At 39.9% G+C, this 22,462-nt stretch overlaps 1 protein-coding gene across 4 annotated transcripts in view; it reads left to right on the forward strand.

The window, feature by feature from the left end:
• Positions 1-20,492, forward strand: part of LOC134205686 (myosin heavy chain 95F) — a 121,313-nt gene extending 100,821 nt beyond the window's left edge. For 3 of the 4 annotated variants that reach the window (XM_062681201.1, XM_062681202.1, XM_062681200.1), the window contains 12 exons: positions 12,963-13,036; positions 13,144-14,263; positions 14,324-14,488; positions 14,552-14,775; positions 14,845-15,042; positions 15,100-15,532; positions 15,599-16,061; positions 16,123-16,213; positions 16,280-16,419; positions 16,922-16,969; positions 19,515-19,753; positions 19,830-20,492. In XM_062681201.1, the coding sequence (XP_062537185.1) occupies positions 12,963-13,036; positions 13,144-14,263; positions 14,324-14,488; positions 14,552-14,775; positions 14,845-15,042; positions 15,100-15,532; positions 15,599-16,061; positions 16,123-16,213; positions 16,280-16,419; positions 16,922-16,969; positions 19,515-19,753; positions 19,830-20,179 (3,545 nt within the window). In that variant the 3' untranslated portion in view covers positions 20,180-20,492. The remainder of the gene's footprint in view (positions 1-12,962; positions 13,037-13,143; positions 14,264-14,323; positions 14,489-14,551; positions 14,776-14,844; positions 15,043-15,099; positions 15,533-15,598; positions 16,062-16,122; positions 16,214-16,279; positions 16,420-16,921; positions 16,970-19,514; positions 19,754-19,829) is intronic. The other variant, XM_062681203.1, reaches the window with a different exon arrangement.
• Positions 20,493-22,462: the final 1,970 nt, after the last annotated feature.

The following is a 22,462-nucleotide window of genomic DNA, read 5'->3' on the forward strand; positions in this document are numbered from 1 at the left end:
GTTTACAACATGAGGATCTGACATTTCATCCCGGTAAATGACCTTTCAATAGCTTTCTTTTGTATTACATAAGAAGGTCGAGGGACCTCTGCAAGTGTCGTTTTGAGAAGTGTTCGGTATTGTGGGGGATCTCCCCCTATATCATGACACTAATACGAAAGACGTAGGCCTCTAAACAATCACTTCAGATTCCAGTAATGATTGCACCATTGTGTAGAAAAGTGATCTCATACAATAAGGGTCTTTACGCTCCTTAGCAATTCGAACATCAGACCTAGATTACTCGGTAAGTTGTAGCTTTGTGTCTAGAAAAACGCCCAAATCCTTGACAGCAGATATTCTCAGCAGCGGTTCGTCCGCCATACGGTAAATCCAAATGGGAGGCTGCCTATTTCTGCTAAAAAAGATATTATCAAGCATTTTGTAACGCTGATAGTCAATGCATTGCGGTAGCACCAGTCTTCGAGCAAATTCACCATTCGTTGCAGCTCTCTGCAGTCGTTGATTGATCTCACAACAGTCACAACAAGGAAGATCTTTAGATCGTTAGCATATAGTAGCTTACATCCACGAGAAAAAAACGAGGCAGATATCATTGAAGAGTATTGAACATAGCAGCTAAGCAGGATTACTTCCTTGAGGTACTCCTGAACAGTTTTTAAAAGGACCAGAAACAAAAGATCCCACCTTCAATTCAATTCAAGACCTTCAATTGACGACCAACCAAGTATATGCTTATCCAAGCTACAAAGTTGGACAAGACACCTAGATGTTCCATTTTATCTAGTAGGGTGTGAAGATTAACTTGGTCAAAATCTGCTAACAAGTGACAAGTCCGTATAAACTGTATCAACTTGCCAGATAGTGTACGCATGTAAGGGACCTGGCTGTAGCAAAGCAAGTTCTAGTGTAATGCTGAATGGGAGCCATCAAAGAAGATGTGTAAAACTAAGAAATGTCAAAATTCTGCCTTTCGTTTTTTTGCCTTTTGTACTTACGCGTTACGCCTTACGATATATTCCGTCTTTTGTTACACGTATAAAAAGGTCTGCCTTTCGAGATTTCGGAGTCCCATTAAGTACCGAACCACTAAGTGTTTAGATATAAGGCAACGTTTTCTAAACCTAAACAACGTGTCACCAAAGCTATCGTTTCGAAGTTTTATCTCAGCCTGAGACGATGGACCTCAGTTGTTCGCATGCTCTTCCAGATGTCAAGCATCATGCAAAAAAAAAAATCTTGTGTTGCACTCTTCGTAGCTTAAGATGGTGTGTTCTAGCGCAACTCACTCAGGCTGGCATTAACGTAGCATTTAGTGACAGTTTTGTCCTCATGCTACATGAAAATTATCTTGCTGTCTAGTATTAAGCCAAGATGATCTGCTAGGTCGGCACATTTCACCGTTGGTAGTTCAGGCATGTCGGATGTGAATAGATTGAATAGCAGGGGACCAATGATACTGCCCTGCGGGACGCAACAATGATTTGTTGTGCATCATAGTTAGCTCAATGGGCGCAGACCCTAAATGCTCTTGGTTTTTGTTGATTATCACTAGGAAGCTGGACATATTGTACAAGAAGCACCAGACCATCGTGCCAGACATTGCCGAAGGCTATTTTGACGTGCAACAGTGAGTAAAAATAAACTATGTTTGGCTCTCAAAACTTTTATTAACTGCCATAACGGCTTATCACAGACTGATAGAGCGTTGATCTTATTTTCAAAATCATTTTTTTCTGAATCCACCACTCTGGCCTTGATAATTTTGGTCATGTGAGTCCTTGTTTGGCAGATGGATCGAGTCTGTGGTGAGTATATCTATGGTTAGAACAAGCATTAAACAAAAACATTGAGGAAACTCAATGTTTTGTTCTGGGTAGAACAAGCGCTCCAATTAAGCATCTTGATTAGGGGAGACCACACTAGGGTAAGACGGTATAATATGCCCCCCCTAAGACAACTCCTTGATAACTTTTTACTTTTCAACGCAATTTATGCAAACTTTGTATTATTTGGTAGTCCAGGAAGTCGCAAATGCATTAACCGTGAGTAGTCATATAAAAATATTACAAATAACACGTAATAAAGCTTTTTTGAAAAGTCGCGAAAATATGGATTTCAACAAGTGCCTGGGCAATACGCCCCACCTTAGCCAAAGACGTTTCATAGCCCTTCATTAGTATTTTATCAATCCCATAATAAAAAGGTTACAAATCCTTATGCGCTTGACAATAAAAAACCAACATAGGTCCATTTAAGCAGGTGTGAATTACATTTCAATATTTTCCATACAATTTGGAAGGAACTGCTGCAGGCTCGCTGCGCTTGTGTCCAGTTGGTAAGGGCATATCGTCCTGCCTACACTGGGGCGTTTTTTCCAGTGAAACATGTTTTCGAAAATCGTTATAGTTTTGAAGATGGAAGCAATTTTATATCATATTAACCACTAAGCAAAGAGATTTTCACCTGTCATAAGACGAGTTTAAACAATCCCATTGAATTCCACCACTTAATTGTATCCTGACAGATACGTATTTCGACCTCAACAGTAAGGCCGTCTTCAGTGTCTTGTACTTGACTCGACTATAATTCAAATAAGTCGAGTCAAGTACAAGACACTGAAGACGGCCTTACTGTTGAGGTCGAAATACGTATCTGTCAGGATACAATTAAGTGGTGGAATTCAATGGGATTGTTTAAACTCGTCTTATGACAGGTGAAAACATTCCACTAAAAAGCTCAAAATAATTTTCTTATCAAAGTTATTTTGTTGCCCAACTGAGTGTTCCAGTGCAAGTTTTGTGGACAGTATGCCAGAGTCGCTCCAGAATGTTGAGCTAACAAACATAAAAAGTTACATCAAAACTGTAACTTTTTGTATTTTGCTATTATTTTCATTGTGTAATTCAAAAATACTTCCACATTCACATAGTATGATGGGTTTACAAATACTTATAGGTACCAACTGATTTTGACCCTTAATTAGTTCTAGTTTTCTAGGAATTAAAGGGGGGCGTTTTGCCCAGGTGGGGCGCATTATACCGTCTTACCCTAATACCAAAAAAATCAAAATCATTTTTTTCAAAATCATCATTCGAGATGTATACTGCCGTCATACGCGTGTTTGTCCCATGTTTGCTGGGATTCCCTATATGCATGAGACAGTTATGCGAATAATGGCAGTATACCCTCTGAAAATGAGTTGTTTTTACTACCAGAAGCTACTGTAAAAATTTCAGCCAGATCTGTCAAGTATAAGTGGGTGCTCAACAAACATGAAATTTTTGGGGAAAATCGACTAAATATATGGGATTGTCCTTAAAATGCACTTCTATAAAATATTCTTCATGCCTGCCGTATCCTGACGGAACTTTCTAATCTATACTTTCGTCTCTAATTCTATCTTGAACATGAACGTCTGAAGTATCCAATACGCTGTTTACCACAGGAGGGTGAAACACCTGTCATCCGCGGTACATTGGTACTCTACCCAACATCGTTTTTGGTACCCAGTTTCTGGATGGTATACCCGAATTCAGCTGCTCATTTTGGGTGATTGGTTCGTATGCAGTAAGTGCTAATTGTCGGCAATTAACCTTTCCTGGCGAAAACTTGGTTGAGGTATATCGAGCCTTTTGTGTTAGTATGGTTTTTTGTTATGTCGAAAAGATGCCCGTCGATACTTCCGAAGCTTTGTTATCATGAAATCAACGAAAACATTGTACGGCATATTGAACGAATGGTGGGTGGGTCGTATTAGTCTTCTTTTCAGTCTCCTGGTTTACCATGACAACAAGTATTTGTCAAGGCTTTACTACCTTGCTTATCTGTGGTAAGCTGGAAATGGTTGAGTTTGTGGGGAGGATTGACAAAAGATTTTCAAAATCAACCAAAATGCAAATGTTACAAATATGCGATCATGGGCAGTAATGCACTCGCTAACGACCTGATGAGGACATTCCATTCAGAAAATTTGCTTACATCGATTAGCTTTCCCGGAAAGATAACTTCATGGAACAAATGTACAGTTCGCATCTCGATTCTCGTGCTTGCTGGAGGTAGTTGTTCCTGTGACCATTGTTTTTGCTGTTTGTAGAAAAAAATTTCTATGGAGCACCATAGTTGAATTCGTTGATCAATTTCTAACTACGAATCCCGTTTTGGAGTTGATGTGTTTTTTAAGTTATTTACGTGAGACGAAGATGAACATATTGCTTTTGAGAAACCGATAATTACCTTTGAAAACTGAACTCCAGGATAAACTTGTCTGATCATCGTAGTTTTCAATCGCAGAACAACGAAATGCAAGTCAATAGGTTGATTCGTTTAAATGTTAAACTAAAATGGTATCTAGTGTTATGGTAATGATCTCACGAGAAACATTTTATATTGTAGCAATAATCTAAATATCTTATACCGTCCGCTAAATCAAACTATCAGCTTCATATATAGAACATGTGTTCCCAAACTGTGGGCCGCGACTCCCAGGGAGGTCGTGGGCTGATCAATGATGGATTGCGAAAGACGAATCTTGATTCATACTTTTGTTCCTATTTTGTCCCACAGCCATTAGATTTGGATCTATGTAGTGAATGGAGAACAATAAATTTTGAGATTTTGTCAAATACAATGAAATCCAAACAATTCAAATCCAATCCAAATTCAATTCAATTCCAATAAAAATCCAAGCCACATTCAATCCAATTCCAATCAACATCTAATCCTAATCCAATCTAAATCCAACCCAAATTCAATTAAAATCCATTCCACATCCATTCCAAATCCAAAACCTAATCTAATCCAACCAAAATCTAATCCAAATCCCATCTAAATTCGTTCGAATTCCAATACATTCAAAGTAATTTAATGATGGGATATGAAACAATTCATAATAATTTGTTCAATCTAACGCAAACTCATTTTTATCCAAATTCTAAAAGCCAATGTGGGAGGGTCGCAAGCAAGGATGTTAACGATCATTCAGTAATTTGCGTTCGATTATTTAGTAGTTTGTCAATAACACATTCCAGAAGCTGAATTTCAAAATATGTTGTATGGTGGACTTCTAGTGCGAAGGTTTTTCTACAACTTTGCCTAATGGTTTGTTATTAGAATTCAACTAATAACGGAGTTAGAGTGCTAGTTGCAGTAACTTAGACTAAATGATTGGAATTTTGTTATCATTTAGTCTAAGTTACTGAAACTATAGCTATAACTCCGTTACTAGTGGAATTCAAACAACGAACCATTAGGCAGAGTTGTAGAAAAACCTTCGCACTATAAGTCCACCATACAACATATTTTGAAATTCAGCTTCTGGAATGTGTTATTGACAAACTACTAAATGATCGAACGCAAATTATTGAATGATCGTTAACATCCTTGGTCGCAAGCAATATGCGATTCTGCTAGGTGGGTCGCATGTACAAGTAGTTTGGGAACATCTGGCCTAGGATATGATATTTATCTAAAATTTCGCAACAGAGTGTACAATAATCGAAAATTTTTGGTGAAGTCCACCTGTCTTCACTTGTCAGCTCACTTCCAGACACAATCATAGTCGGCTCTGGACTGTCAATATTCGATTGAATATTATTATTGAATATGAATATTTTAAGCTCTGACAGAGATATCATACTTAAATGAGGTAGCATAAGTATATACCTAAATTTTAGACTTATGTTAACCAGTACTATTAGCCAATAACTCCAAACTTATGAATTTGTGAATGCTGGCAACGTTTTTTGAGTTTCGTGAATGTTGGATATGTCATCCAACTGGTAATTCCGCTACGACTTCTAAGTCAGTAAATTCCAAAATAAACTTCAAGATAATATATTAATCCTTCCATACAACTTTGTAGCATACGATAGATCTCCATATCTCTCAGCTTTCGTTAGAACTAGCTTAACTGGTAGTCTCATGTTCACAAGTCGCTAAGTTATACATTTTAAACTAAATTTAGTTTAACCAAAATCAATGCTTCCATAACCACCCTTGGGATTTTCTCCCAGACGCGCTTTGTGGTTTTCCAAACCACTAACCATGTTCCAGCTCTTCCAGGCGCGCTTTGTTGCTCCTGGACGGTCACGAAACTTACTTATAACAGCTAACAACGACGTGAAAATATCAGGCCTCTTTAAAAGATTCGAATTGAGTGAGACGTGAGAAACATCTACCCTAAGCAACTCTGCTTCAAGCGCCTGATGCACATACCCCTTGTGTATCTTTCCCTGTAACTTGTAACCTTCAATCTGTAGTCGTAGATCGCACTAGTTTACAGCATTTTTGAACTCGGTAAGGTGATGATCATTTCCAATGCAAAATGCTACGCTGAATTCAATGCCGTGGTCAGAAAAAATTAAAGTAGAGCCGTTTTTGAGATATACAAAAATTTTGATTTTTTGAATTTTGGCCAAAAGTACGATTACTAAAATGTCAGTATCTTTGGATCTAGTGCACCAATTTTATCCCTTTTTTATGAAAATATCTTGATTAAAAATTTAATTTTGAAGTTATTTAAAAATTTACAACATTTTTTTAATTTTTCCTGCGAGTTTTCCATAAAAATCTTGTTTTAATAAACATTTTTAAAGGGATAAAACGTTTCAAAAATGTATACCATAACTGGATCTTCCATTAAAAACTGGAGAAAATGAGCCCTTAATGGATGAAATCGGTCGAAAATTGTCGAAGTTATGATTTTTTCTGTAAAATCATGGAAATTAAATGTACCAAGATTGGCCGTTGTCCCGCTCCTAGGTTCATGCACCACTTCCAGTAAGCCTTTCTGCGGACGTGTACGCATACTAACACTACCAGCTGTCACGCAAAATTAAATGGGATATTTTCAACAATATAATTTACGCTAGTGTTTGTGAGACCGCTCGGCGCAACCAACTCAATTTGACCGGGGATCTGTGTTTTGGTTGTGTTTTCGTAGTGTAGATGCAGTCTCCTTTCTTCTGCTTGTCGTTTATGGAACTGTCAGTGTGGAACGCACCTATCTCTTTCTTTCCCATGATTCTTCTTATGGCTGTCAGTGCGGAATTTTCTATGTTGGCTATAGCCAACGTATACGAAATGAACTGTGGTAGAGGTATACAAGTGTCAGTCCCGTGAATTTGGCAGCTTTCTTTCTTTAACATTGCTTAACGATGTGTACGACAAAACGTGAATTCAAGTGTAAAAATGATCCTCAAAAGTTTTGTTACGCGTGTGACAACTATATATTTACAAAATCGGTCAATTTCACCTTTTCGTTGCAAACTGCATACAGGCTTTATTTTAAAATTCACAAAACTCACAAAACAGTTGAGTATCCACAAGTGGCTTCTATGACAAAACCTGTTCCACATTCAAGTTCGGTCCCGTATCCTGTTTATCCAAAGCGGAAACGAGCGCCCCTGTTGAATCGACCGTTACAAAAAGTGAGGAGGAATTCAAGAAGGAATGCGAGGAAGACTTCGAGGTGGAATTGGAAAGAAATCCAAAACTGTTTAAACAATCCGAATTTAATGATTTGGTGCGAGATCTCGACTTATCGAAAGAGAAATCCGAATTGCTGGCATCACGCTTGAAAGAACACAACATGCTGACAATTAATTGCATATTATTCGGCAACTCGGCCGTACGAAAACCATTTTTTTGTTAAATATCTTGGCTGTGCATATGGACAGCATATGTTTCGAAATGGACAAATTGATATTAAATTTTCGAAAAAGAATCCAAGTGTCTTGGAGGGACTCGAAACCTCAACCTCCTACTTTCTAGATAGGCGTGATAACCCCTACACAACAAGACCACTTAAAGGTCACGTTTGCGGAAAAGCCATCAGAATCCGAGCTTACGTAAGGCAATCAAACTCATCAAATGCTTTAGCCAAGCAAGCCTTTGGTACAGCAGAGTGCGATTGTATTCGCATTCTATTTCTATACCATCCCGCCCAGCCCGTTACTGGGGGGCATGGAGTGCGATCCTCTCGTTCAATAAACAATGTGCACTCGCTTGGCTGTGGATATACAACAGTAAAGCACATGTGGAGATTGGACAAATCAAGCATCCGAAAGATATTCAATTTGCAAAAAAGAGAGCTAACCGCGGTGGAGGTTGGTACTCGGATTCTGATGGCTTTTCCGCAAACGTGACCTTTAAGTGGTCTTGTTGTGTAGGGGTCATCACGCCTATCTAGAGAGTAGGAGGTTGAGGGTTCGAGTCCCTCCAAGACACGTGGATTCTTTTTCGCAAATTTCATATCAATTTGTCCATTTCGAAACATATGCTGTGCATATGCACAGCCAAGATATTTAACAACATGCTGAGCAAGGAGGTCCAAATTTCTTATCACAGGAATCTACATAAGAAATTTGACAAATATTATTCTACAAAGGACAAGGCATTTTTTTGCCATGACCTAAACGGCTTGTTTGAAGGGTTTGGTGAGCCATATGATCCAGCTGAATGGCGTTTATTCATCGATAGCAGCAAGTTGAGCTTGAAAGCCATTTTACTGCATCAAGGGAATGAGAAACCTTCTATTTCATTAGCTCATGCCGTTAATATGAAGGAAACGTATGAATCAATGGCTCTATTGCTCAATTTGATAAATTACAATCAACACAATTGGAAAATTGACTGGATTGCAACAGAGATGCACAAAATATATGTGTTTTTTTGTGTAAATGGGACAGTCGAGCTCGTAAGGAACACTACGTCCGAAAAGATTGGCCAAAATGGAATAATTTCACAATTGGTAAAGAAAACGTTAAAAATGATCCTCTTGTGGTAAAAGAACGCATAATACTCCCACCACTACATATAAAACTTGGGTTATTCAAAAATTTCGTCAAAGCGTTGCAAAAATAAGGACCGGCATTCCAGTACTTGAAATCAGTATTTCCAAATTTATCTGACGCAAAGATAAAGGAAGGTGTATTTGTTGGCCCACAGATCAAAAAACTGCTCAATGATTCCGCATTCAATACAGTTTTGACACCAGATGAGGAAGAAGCGTGGAAATCGTTCCAGCGTGTTGTCACAACCTTTTTAGGAAATTTCAGAAGCCCAGATTATGAGGAAGCCGTAAATGAATTGCTCAAAAATTATGAGAAAATAGGTATAAATTAAAAATATTGTGTTTGTTACATATAATTTATTTTTTATCCTTTTATTTCACTGAACACAGGTGTGAATATGTCTTTGAAGATACATTTCCTACATTCTCACATGGATTTTTTCCCGGAAAATCTTGGTGACGAGAGTGATGAGCACGGCGAACGTTTTCACCAACAAATGAAGATGATGGAACGTCGTTACCAAGGGTTTTGGGATGAAGCAATGATGGGTGACTATTGTTGGTTTCTGATTCGAGAAACAAGTTCAATACATCGAAGACAAAGTCATTCGATTCTCAATAATTTTTAATAATACCTGAATATTTTTTTTTTGTGTCAACTCGGTTTTAAATCCTGGCATGCCTTAATCAAATTGATATGTAGAGAAAAGAAACTCCCAAAACTTTACATGCGATGCTTACAACGACACCTAGAAAAGGAACTCTAAAACTGTTGTAACATTTTTAAGTGTTTTACAAAAATGCTCATAACTTCGACAATTTCCAACCGATTTCATCCATGAAAGGCTCATTTTCTCCAGTTTTTAATGGACTTTAAGATCCAGTTGTGGTATAAATTTTTAAAACGTTTATCTCTTTAAAAATGTTGATTAAAACCAGATTTTTATGGAAAATTCTCAGGAAAAATAAAAAATGCTGTACTGTTCTAGTGAACGATAGCAAATTTATTTAGCTGCATTTTCATAAAAAAAGATTCAAAATTTTTGCACTAGTTCCAAAGATATTGACATTTTAGTAATCGTACTTTTGTCCAAAATTCAAAAAATCAAAATTTTTGTATATCTCAAAAATGGCTCTACTTTATTTTTTTCTGACCACGGCATTGAATTCAGCGTAGGATTTTGCATTAGAAACGTTGGTCAAACACTGAAGTTCACACTTTTTATGTTGTTTTGTAAACTAGTGTCGTTTGTAAGCCATCTATACAGCGACAACATTTTTGGCCATTGGATAGCTGCCTGGAAACGATACGGCATCATGTTTCCAGATTAACCCAGTTTCATAGCGGTCGCCAATCTTTTTTATTGTCTGTTCCTTGCTCGCAAAATCTCTCTGTTTAGGTAGATTCCAGTGATGAACTTAATCAAATATTAAAAAATCACTCCAATCAAGAAATAAAAAAAAATGTTTCAGGTAGCGTCTCAGCTTGTTCGTATTTTGGTGTACGGCGTTCTGATATTATCAGATCTTAAAGATCATGGAGCTTCTGGTTGCTTATTGGCTGAACTGAATAGTGATGTACGTAAGCCTTGGGTGAGATCCGCTGGTGCTCCGGTCCATAGATAGACCACACGTGAGGTGATCGAACTGCAATAGGTTCGCCAGGTTTTCCTAATTTAGATAATTAGAAATAAATGCAGATTATCGAGTCCGATCAATATTCGGGGGACCGTAATCGCGAACCGGTAATCCTTCGAGGTGACGTTATCGGCCGGTTATCTCCTCGAGATACACATTTTCTTTGGACCGAAGCAGTTCCTTGACTGTTCTGGCTTCCTTCATTTCATATTGATTTGAAGACTGCCTTCCTGGGATCAAAAGATCGAATTTTCGTACAATGCCGACCTAAATGACCTGAAATGTGCATTTGTTTCAACTAGCGATGTAGTAGCGTGTGATGTGGTCTAGTGCAGTTTTGGCACAGTACAACGCCCCTTGAACGTACATTATGCTTTACCATGGTCATTAAGACATAGCTGTCAGAGCTTGAACTTTTCAACTACTTAAGCGTTCACTTATGCGTAACTTGGACAAGTCGTCACAGTACCGAACTTTGTGATCATTTCTTTCACACGGTATTCTAGCCTTTGGTTGAATTTTCGTTTGCGGTCCGGCATGCCGCGGCAGTCCGGTCCGATCGTGTATTATGAGTATTGACGAACTTCTTCTTCGGCTTATTCTTCCTCGACTGATCGATTGCCCCTTGTTCCGCTCTTGTGAAGTCGGCTACTTCGGACACCTCCGTAGCAATAACGATGATAAAGTCGATGAAGTTTCTTAGTGACGTCCCTGCTTTACCTATCTTAAACTTCACCGAGTCCAACTTGTACTTGGAAGAAAGATTGTTGACGAGCTCCTGAACAAGCATAGGATTACTCAGATGGTCATGAAGTTTTGCAGCTTGAAGATGGTCATAAAGCTGCTTGACCGTGATTCTAAAATATAGGAACGTCTCCAACTTATCCAACCTTGGTGCGAACTTACGTCACCAGAGTTTTTAAAGGCTTTCTGGGTTGACAAATAGCTTCCTCAGATCTTCTCTATTACTTCCGGATCGGAATCAGACATTAAAAGGTGACATTGATATGCTTCCTTCTCGAGACCTTCCAGGCTATGTTGGAGCCTTGTTCGATTTCAACCAATCCATCGCCTTTACAGCACAGATATCTTCATCTTCTTCATCGTCTGACTCTTCTGGTTCCTCATATTGATGCGACAGATCCGGTTCCGAAAGCGGTCCTGACGTCGTTAAAGAAATTCTTGCTCATCCCTTAGCTGCTGTTCCAGGATCTCTTGTTCTTGGACCAATTCCTTGTCTAACATCTGCTTCTGCTGCAACCGTTTCCTCTTTATGATATCTCGTTCAACTTCCAGCCGTTTTTCATAAAGGATTTTTCGTCTTATAGTCGATTAACTTTTTCACTCTCCTGCTGTTGTAGTAATTCCAAAGATTCTTCGAAATTTGGTTCAACAGCTCCCGCTAATTCTATTGCTGAATCAGATCCGGTATCACTCTTGTCACTAGTTTTCTTACCGGACGTCTTTTTGGCTGGAACCTTCTTCCTTCATAGAATGTTTTGGTACCTGCAGAGTGTTCGTACTTTAAGCCCATCCACGGAAATTCTTTGACGCTTTCTGTCACTTCGACGCAACGATAATGAGCAAAATGAGCCCACAGGTCACTGTTGTCACATGAACCATATCGTCTACGTTATCACGATCCTCGGACAGCATACAGATGCGATCTTCAGCCTTTGAGGTATCCAAATCTTCCGGCATTTTGAGGTTTCCGATTGTTGATCTTTAAGTTTGTTCGGATAGAAACACAAACCGTCCTCAGAGCAGTCTTTGTGAAAACAGCTTAAAGCTATAATTACGTTTTAAATTATTAGTTATCGTGCTCATACAAATAATTATGGCAACTCACATCAAGTTCTTCTTCTTACTCATGCAACCAAAAGATAATGAATCGAGCTCTCAGCTTCTCGTTGTTGTAAAGCTTAACGATACAATTTCAAAATAAGTCGTTTTCTACAATCACTTACTGTAATGATTACTTACTGTAATAATATTTCAATTTTTTTCGCGGATATTGGAGGTTATAATATTGTGTGGTGCATCTAAGCAAGGAATTCAATTTTATTATTACCGCCCTCCTTAGCCGTGCGGTAAGACGCGCGGCTACAAAGCAAGACCATGCTGAGGGTGGCTGGGTTCGATTCCCGGTGCCGGTCTAGACAATTTTCGGATTGGAAATTGTCTCGACTTCCCTGGGCATAAAAGTATCATCGTGTTAGCCTCATGATATACGAATGCAAAAATGGTAATCTGGCTTAGAAACCTCGCAGTTAATAACTGTGGAAGTGCTCAATGAACACTAAGCTGCGAGGCGGCTCTGTCCCAGTGTGGGGATGTAATGCCAATAAGAAGTATAGTAATAAACTCAATAAGTACAATTTACACTCACGTAATTCCATTGGTTCATCGATCGAAGATTATATCCCTTCGAATCTTCTGCAGGGGGATCAGTGTTATCGGTGGTACAGGGATAATCTGATGTTCCGAATACCTCTCATACCTGAATTGATTCTATAATTTTATTTCACAGGTGAATTAATGTTCCTTAATGAGGCAACTCTACTAGATAACATCCAAAACCGATACTATAAGGACAAAATTTATGTAAGTAATCAATTATTCTAACCTAAACGTTCGTTGATATAACTTATGCTACCCAATGTTAACGTCAACCATAATTTCAATCTCTCGAATTCCTCCTACTCCGTCAGACATACGTAGCCAACATCCTCATAGCAGTCAATCCGTACAAAGAGATCCGGGATCTGTACTCTAAGAACACAATCAAAAAGTACAATGGCAGATCGCTTGGTGAACTGCCGCCGCATGTGTACGCCATCGCTGACAAAGCGATCCGTGACATGCGCGTACTCAAGGTGTCCCAATCGATAATCGTTTCCGGCGAATCGGGCGCGGGGAAAACCGAGAGCACTAAGTACTTGCTGAAGTATCTGTGCGATTCAGCATCGGCGGCGGGCCCTATCGAGCAGAAGATTTTGGACGCCAATCCAATTCTGGAAGCGTTTGGAAATGCGAAGACCACCAGGAACAATAACAGTTCCCGTTTCGGGAAGTTCATCGAGGTGCACTACGATAGCAAATGTCAGGTAGTGGGCGGCTATATTTCGCACTACCTGTTGGAGAAGAGTAGGATCTGCACGCAGAGTCAGGAGGAGAGAAATTACCACGTGTTTTATTTGCTGTGTGCGGGTGCGCCGCAGCAGCTTCGGGACAAGCTGATGATTGGCAAACCGGACGACTATAGGTATTTGTCCGGATGTACGCAGTATTTTTCATCGACAACCACGGATAGGAAAATTCCGAATTCGCAAAAATCGAGGGATCACATGTCGAAGGGATCATTGAAGGATCCGATATTGGACGACTTTAACGATTTCCACGAGTTGGATCAAGCCTTGACGCGGTTGGGGTTGTCCGAGAGCCAAAAGTTCGAGATCTATGGACTAGTTGCTGCGGTGCTACATCTGGGGAACATCAATTTTGAGGACAACCCTGAAGATGCCAAGGGAGGCTGCCGAGTTTCGCAGAGTTCGGAGAAGGCTTTAGCTATCACAGCGAATTTGATCGGGTTGGATTCGTTTGAATTGAGACAAGCCCTGGTTTCTAGGGTGATGCAGAGTAAAGGCGGTGGTATCAAGGGTACGGTTATTATGGTACCGCTGAAGATCTACGAAGCCAACAACGCTAGAGATGCCCTGGCAAAGGCTTTGTATTCTAGGCTGTTCGATCATATTGTGTCGTTGATCAATCAGAATATTCCATTCCAAGCGTCCAGTTATTATATTGGCGTATTGGATATTGCTGGTTTCGGTAAGGTTTTTCTTAAGTGTAATGTGATGAACAAAGCAACTTTAAATATTATAATTGCAGAGTATTTTACGGTGAACTCGTTTGAACAATTCTGTATCAACTACTGCAATGAAAAGCTTCAGAAATTTTTCAATGACAATATCCTGGCTGCTGAACAGGAGCTCTACAAACGGGAAGGTCTCAACGTACCGGAGATCAAGTTCACAGATAATCAGGACATAATTGGTAATTTATCAAATTCATTCAATATTATGATTTTCATTGTAAAACCTTTAATTTCTGCATCAGAATTGATCGAATCCAAGGCTAGCGGTATATTCAACATTCTTGACGAGGAGTCTAAACTGCCGAAACCTTCTTTCGCTCATTTTACGGCGGAAGTACACAGCGCATGGTCGGGACATTTTCGGTTATCGTTGCCTCGTGCTTCCCGATTGAAGGCCCACCGTGTGCTACGGGATGACGAAGGATTTTTGGTGCGACACTTTGCCGGTGCCGTTTGCTACAATACCGTAAGTTGTGGTTGTTTATCAAACGAAGTCTAATTTCACGGATTTTCATAATTAATTAATGTTCATTAGCATCAATTTATCGAGAAGAACAATGACGCACTGCATGCTTCGCTAGAAGGCCTTGTGCAGGAGTCGGAAAATCATCTCCTAAAGCGGCTTTTTAGCAACGGTAAAGCTCCTTCCACTAAGGGCAAACTGGCTTTCATTTCTGTTGGATCGAAGTTCAAAACTCAACTGGGTGAACTGATGGACAAACTGGAGAAAAACGTAAGTGATGTCTACATTTTTTTCTGAGCTTATGATTTCAACTATTATTCTTTGTAGGGCACAAATTTCATTCGCTGTATCAAACCAAACAGCCGCATGGTGGATCACGAGTTCGAGGGCAGCCTCGCGTTGGCGCAGCTCAAGTGTTCCGGCACGACTTCGGTGCTAGAGCTGATGGAGTACGGCTATCCGTCGCGTGTGCCGTTCAACGAGCTGTACAACATGTACAAATCATTTCTTCCACCGGAACTGGCCAGGCTTAATCCACGTACCTTCTGCGAAGCGATGCTGCACTCGCTCAAACTGAACAACAATGATTTCAAATTCGGCATTACAAAGGTGTTTTTCCGGCCGGGAAAATTCGTCGAGTTTGACCGGATTATGAAGTCGGATCCGGAGAACTTGCGGGCGATCATCGCGAATGTGAAGAAGTGGCTCGTGCGGTCCCGATGGATAAAATCAGTATTCTGTGCAATATGTGTAATCAAATGTGAGTATAAAGATGCCTATTAGTCTCCTATTGGCGTTGAAAATGTATGACCTGTTTCAATTTCAGTGAAAAACCGCATTATTTATCGGAACAAATGTGTACTGTTGGCGCAGAAAACGATCCGCGGCTACCTGGCTCGCAAGCAGCACCAACCACGCATCAAAGGTATCATCAAAATCAACGCAATCAAGTCAAACCTCAACAAGATGCAGGAAATTGCGAATCAGCTGAAATCGGAACGGGACAACATGCTGAAGCAGGTAAACGACGTACAACGGACGATCGAATCTTCCGTAGCCAGGATCAAGAACGATCCGAAGATCTCCGCCGTCCAAATCGACGGTCTATATGCGGAAATCATGAACAAGCTGGACAACCAGATGAAAACGATACACATAAAGCTGCAGGAACAGCGAAACGCCGAAGAACAGGAACGACTGCGTAAGATTCAAGCTGCTTTGGAAGCGGAACGAAAAGCCAAAGAGGAGGAAGAGCGAAGGCTGCGAGAGGAAGAGGAAACCCGGAAAAAGTGCGTAGTTTTTTATTGTGGTTTAAGATTGCACACTAGAATAATTTTGCCATTTTTTTAGGAAAGCCGAAATGGAAACTAGGCGTAAAGAGGAAGAAGCGCGCCGTCTCAGACAGGAAGAGGAAGATCGTAAAGCAGCGCTCGCTCTGCAGGTTAGTCAGTCGCATTCGTTGATTTCAGACGCACAAATATCTATAATGAATATGTGCAAATTTCAGGCTCAATTAGAGAAGGAAGCCCAAGAGGATATCCAGTACAGGCAGCAGTTAGAACAAGAGCGACGCGACCACGAGCTGGCTCTTCGACTGGCTCAGGAATCCAATGGACAAGTCGAGGACAGTCCGCCCTTGTTGAGAAAGTATGAATGCTTTTACCTATATTCCTTTTGTTTCTATTTTACTGAAACTGCTGTTAAGTTTTCCGTTTCACTTATTCTTTAACGTACAGGGTGCCAGTAATTTTAAGATTTGTACAAAAAAACGCTGATTTGTCGTTTTTTCCTTTTCACTGTTGCAAATATATTTCTTTTCCACTTCTCGGCTGTAAATAGTGACAAAATTTGGATTGATATTTGGATCTTTGCGATATTTCACGTTCATCACATTTGTTGCAAATTTCACATTGCTCATTTGCCACACAGAATACAAAATTACACGAACCCTGTATAGAAATTTTCTTTAAACTTCTCACCATTCATTTGGTTCTACGATTCTACTCTTAGCCCTGTTAACAACAACTCTATTTTCTGTTCTCAAAAAACTTCTATTTTAAAAGAAACTATTTCTTCTAAAATAATTAAAAGAAGCTACAAATAAGAAACAATTACAATTTTGTCATCCCACCATTCGACCATTTCACAGCGGTACGCCAGAAGTTACGCCTTTGGGTAATCCCAACAGATTGATCAGGTACTTGTTGATTTACTGTAAAAAAATATTAGAAGATTATTAGATCGCCTGTTGTAGTAGTCACCCATTACTGTCCTCATATACCGATCTGCTTTCTCCGCTATCTGTCCGTTAAACTGTTTGTAATAGTCTGTGTTCGTTTGTTTTGAATGCGAAAACAATTTTGTGTATATGATAACTATAACATTCCTCAATAGCAATCCGACTTTTTTGTAACCAATTTATGTGAAAGGCTGTGAATGCATATCCCGAACATGGTAAAAGGAACACACTATAAACATCTCCATTCAGATATTAGAGAGATCATTTCGACTGATTTTTTTTTACAAATTCTTGGGTCTCGGAAGCCTCTTTTTAAGATGCGTGGAAGCCTACTTTCAAGAGGTTCTGAGGCGTCCTTTCAAGATGCTCGGAAGCCTCTGTTTTAGTGGCTCGAATACTGCCTTTCATGATGTTCGAAAGCCACCCTTGGCCCTTCAAAGGGCTCGGAAGCCTCCTTTCAAGTGACCCGGAAGCGTCTTTTCAAGAGGTTGAAAGGCTCCTTTCAAAAGTCCTGGAAGGCTGCTTTCAAGAGCTTGGAAATCATAATCCTCCCTTCTAGAGGCTAGGAAGCTTTCCTTCAATAGTCTCGAAATCCTTCTTTCGAGAGGCTCAGAAGTATCTTTTCAAGATGCTTCTTTGCAATGGCTCGAAAGAAGAACCTCCTTTTAAATTACTTGAAAGCAGCCTTTCAAGATGCTCGGAATCATCCTTTTAAGTGACACGAAAGCTGTCTTTCAAGAGGCTCGAAAGCCTCCCTTGACCCATCAAGATGCTCGGAAGCCTCTCTTCAAGAGGCGTAGAAGCGTACTTTCAAGAGGCTCGGAAAATTCATTCAAGAAGACTCAGAAAGCTACTTTCTAGAGTCTCGGAATTCTGCTTTCAAGGTGTTTAAAAGGTTCTTTCAAGAGGCTCGGAATTCTACTTTCAAGATGTTTGGAAGCGTACTTTCAAGAGCCTCAGAAGCCTTTTAAAGCTGTTCGAAAGCCCCCTTAAGATGCTCGAGATCCTCCCTTCAAGAGGCGTGGCAGCCAACTTCCAAGAGGTTTGGAAGCCTCATTTCAAATGTTTTGGAAACCTTTTTTCCCGGAAGCCATTTCAGAAGACTCAGAAGACTACTTTCAAGAGGCTTGGAATTCTCCTTTCAATGTACTTAAAAGCTTCCCTCAAGAGGGTCGGAATACTACTTTCAAGAGGTTTGGAAGCGTACTTTCAAGAGGCTCAGAAGCTTTTCAAGTTGCTGCTGAAGTTGAAAGCCGCCTTTCAAGAGGCTCGAAATCCTCCCTTCAAGAGACATGGCAGCCTACCTTTAAGAGGTTTGGAAGCCTCATTTCAAAAGTTTTGGAAACCTTTTTTCAACATGCCCGGAAGCCTCCTTTCAAGAGGCTGGGAAGGCTCTTTCAAAACGCTCGGAAGGCTCTTTCAAGATGCTCGGAAGGCTCTTTTCGATGCTTTCAATTGGCTCGAATAGGAAGCTTGATGTATAAACCTAACAAACCAAATTTCACGTTATAATGAAAATTTCAGTCAACTTTATGGAGAGCCGTTAGTTTTTGAGTCAGTGTTTCATATATTTTATCTACGCTTATATTAATTTACACCAAAAAATAGGAATTAATGCAAAAGTTTGAAGGGGTATCTCTCAAGGAAAAGGTTGAGAACCGCTGTTTGAACACTAAGCAGCAAAGCGACGATATCCCAGTGCAGTGGGGGGATAAAATGCCAACGAAGAAAAAGGAAAATTACAGATTCGTTGCCTATGCTTCGAGCTTCTAGAAACATTTCCATCAATAAAACTGGAGGCTTCTTGAATGTCGAATGTTTTTCACTGTTTTCTTTCCAGAGCTGTTGTACTTCTGGAGGAAGCCTTGATGAATCAGTTTCGTAGAAACAGATTTCTCTTTATGGTGAAAGAGTCTTCCATCAAATAAGCCTTTCACAATTCTTTAGAATTTATCACCAACTATTCATCGAATAAATGATGATTTTAAACTTGGAAACAAAATCATCTATTTAGAATTTTTCTAATTGTTAAAAATCGATCAGTTTTCTTATTACCTTAAGTTACATTTATGCATTGAAAGTTAATACAGATTTTTCATATATTTCTCCTCAAATTCTCATTCACAACGACAAATTTTCTCGAAACATACGCTTATCACTACCGACCATACAGCATGGCATCTTAGATTATACTAACATATCATATACAATGTAGGATGCTTGAATTGTTCTTAAAAATTTAGTACAAACTAAAAATCTAGAACATTTGTAGAATTAAGCAATTAGTATGTAGCAAACTTAGATTCACTTCAATTTGATCTTGAATATAGATCTTGGAAGAGCATTGATGTCCACTAATGTCCGCATAACATATTTAGAATGTATTAGATTTTGATCCAAGCTTATAGTATTGTATGGATTGATTCCCCTTCACCTGCCACAAATTAACTCGATTATCATGATTCTATTACGTGCCTAACTAACATTGCGTCTACCCACCCAGATCTGAAGCGATTCGCGCCCAGCAGCAGTTGATCGAGAAGCAAAAGCACGACCTATCCAAGTGGAAGTATTCGGAGCTGCGCGATGCGATCAACACCAGCTGTGACATCGAGCTGTTGGAGGCGTGTCGCCATGAGTTCCACCGCCGCCTGAAGGTGTACCACGCATGGAAGGCTAAGAACCGCAAGCGTACCACCATGGACGAGAACGAACGGGCCCCACGCAGCGTCATGGAAGCCGGTAAGTTGATTTACTCAATCGATACTAATGCAATTCCATGTGTTCAAATTTTAATTGACCACCAATTCTACGATAGCCGCACGAGCTCCGCCAAGACTATCCCAGAAGCAGGAGATTACGAACGGATCGGTGCATCGCTACTTCCGCATTCCGTTCGTCCGGCCGAGCAACAACCAGGAGGACAACAACAAACGGGGCTGGTGGTATGCCCACTTCGATGGGCAGTATGTGGCTCGCCAGATGGAGCTGCACGCCGACAAGCCACCGATCCTGCTGGTGGCCGGTGTCGACGATATGCAAATGTGCGAACTCAGCCTGGAGGAGACCGGACTGACACGGAAACGTGGTGCCGAAATCCTGGAACACGAGTTCAACCGCGAATGGGAACGGAACGGTGGTAAGCCTTTCAAAAAAGCAGGTAAATAAGTATTTGTGTATTTGGAAGTTATGTTTTTTTCAAGAGGTCTATTTTAAATTAGTAAATTGAACCATAAAAAGTTTTCTGGAAATTTCACGTAACCGAACGATCATGAGAAAATCCAAATGCTTTCGAGTGTCTTGTGTTTTGGTGCCTTTTGGAATAAAAAATGAAAAATATAGAAGTTGAATATTTGTTACATTCCGTGTGTTTTAACAGTTCCAATACTTGTGTGAGAGTTTTCTCTTTATTTCATGCAATATTATCGTCTTACGTTTTACATATAAAATAATATATACAAATAGTCAGCTTTTTAATAGTTTTGATCTAAGTACGAATGACTGTTTTAATTTATGTTTGACGACAATGGATTATCGAAAGGTGATACTAATAAAAATATATACAAAATGGAGGATATTCTTACGAAACTAAGACAAAGTAAAGAAGAATGGTGGTAGTGGACATATTTACTGCCCCATATATTTATTTGCAAACAACAAACAACAAATATGTTGCAAGACAAGTTTCCTTCAAAGACAAACAAGCTAAAATTGCCGTCTATAAAAAAAACAGAAAGTAACTCCTATTATCCGTTCTATTATAATACTTGTTGGTGTCTGAGACCATTTATCGCAAGAGTATTTAACAAAGACTTTCATAGCAGTTAAGTAAACAAATTTCTATTTTTACATAGATGAATGTGATCAACTTTGTTCCAAAATACCAACCTGAAACCCTTGAAACAATGAAAAAGCGAAGTTTATGTATTCTTCCAAATTACAACATCTGGTACTTCGAGTTGATAAGAAGTTAGAATTGATTGGACAAAAAAACTGAACTTGTGTTTCACGTTCTACTAATAATAAAAAAATGCTGATGGTTTTATGACAAAATAAAACGTATTATTCCCAGATAGAGCAAAAGAAATCCTAATCATTGAAATCTATCATCTGCAGATCAATTCCAATGGGACCTTCTTCAATTGGTAAGCCATACAATCCTAATCTTTCGTCGACAATTGTTCGTCGTCTAGTTCTAATCAACTTATCACGTAATGTCAAGTGTTTTCTTATCAAACAAAGAAAAGTGTAGAGTACCTGGATACCTGGTTGGCTACCGCGTCAATACACCTATGCCTGGCGTATTGTAGAGCTCCATAATCGCCGATCATGGACGATGCTCCTCCTGTTTCCCAGAACGTTTAGTTTTCCACCGCGTGCAGTTAGCGTGTTTGTGACCTTTTGTGAAGTCGCCGGCCTCTATCTGGTTCTCTGTTGAATATTGCTTTCGCTATTCTTTCTTCCGACATTCACACTAAGTGACCAGCCCAATGAAGTCTGCCCTTTTTTTACGATTCACAATATTTTCTTCTGTGTATACTTGATAGAGATCTTGATTCATGCGTCTGCGCCACACACCATTTTCTAGTTTCCCTTCGAGTATTGCACGCAGCACTTTTCGCTCGAAAACCCCGAAAGCTCGCTGGTCCGCCTCTTTTAACGTCCATGCTTCATGTCCATAAAAAGCCCCTGGTAGAATCAGAGTTTTATATAGAGCAAATTTCGTTTCCGTCTGCATGTTGCGGGACCTAAGCTGGTTACGTAAACCGTAGAAGTGGGACAAAAGCCTCCACTTCTGCTCTGCGATCGATTCCAAGTAAATTCGAAAGTGCATCACTTCTTCTTCTTATTGGCATTACATCCCCACACTGGGACAGAGCCGCCTCACAGCTTAGTGTTCATTAAGCACTTCCACAGTTATTAACTGCGAGGTTTCTAAGCCAGTTTACCATTTTTGCATTCGTATATCATGAGGCTAACACGATGATACTTTTATGCCCAGGGAAGTCGAAACAATTTCCAATCCGAAAATTGCCTAGACCGACACCGGGAATCGAACCCAGCCACCCTCAGCATGGTCTTGCTTTGAAGTCGCGAAAAGTGCATCACCCTGCTTAAATAAGTCTAAGGTCACAAACGAGGTTGACACTTCGTCTGCAATCCGAATACTTGATTAAGAGCCATCCGGCAGTGCACGTATCAGTCTAATCAGTTTTGCCGGGAAACCATGTTCGGACATTATCTGCCACAGCTCATTTCTTTTCACTGAATCGTACGCTGCTTTGAAATCAAAGAACAGATGGGGAGTCTGCCGGAATTTATCAAGGATCATCCGCAGGCTAAACATCTGATCAGTCGTTGATCGGCCCTCACGAAAACCTGCCTGGTATTCGCCGACGAAGGACTCCTCAAGCGGTCTCAGTCTGTTAAACAGGATACGCGACAGGATTT

The sequence above is a fragment of the Armigeres subalbatus genome, chromosome 1, assembly GCF_024139115.2.
Source record: "Armigeres subalbatus isolate Guangzhou_Male chromosome 1, GZ_Asu_2, whole genome shotgun sequence".
NCBI classification, from domain to species: domain Eukaryota; kingdom Metazoa; phylum Arthropoda; class Insecta; order Diptera; family Culicidae; genus Armigeres; species Armigeres subalbatus.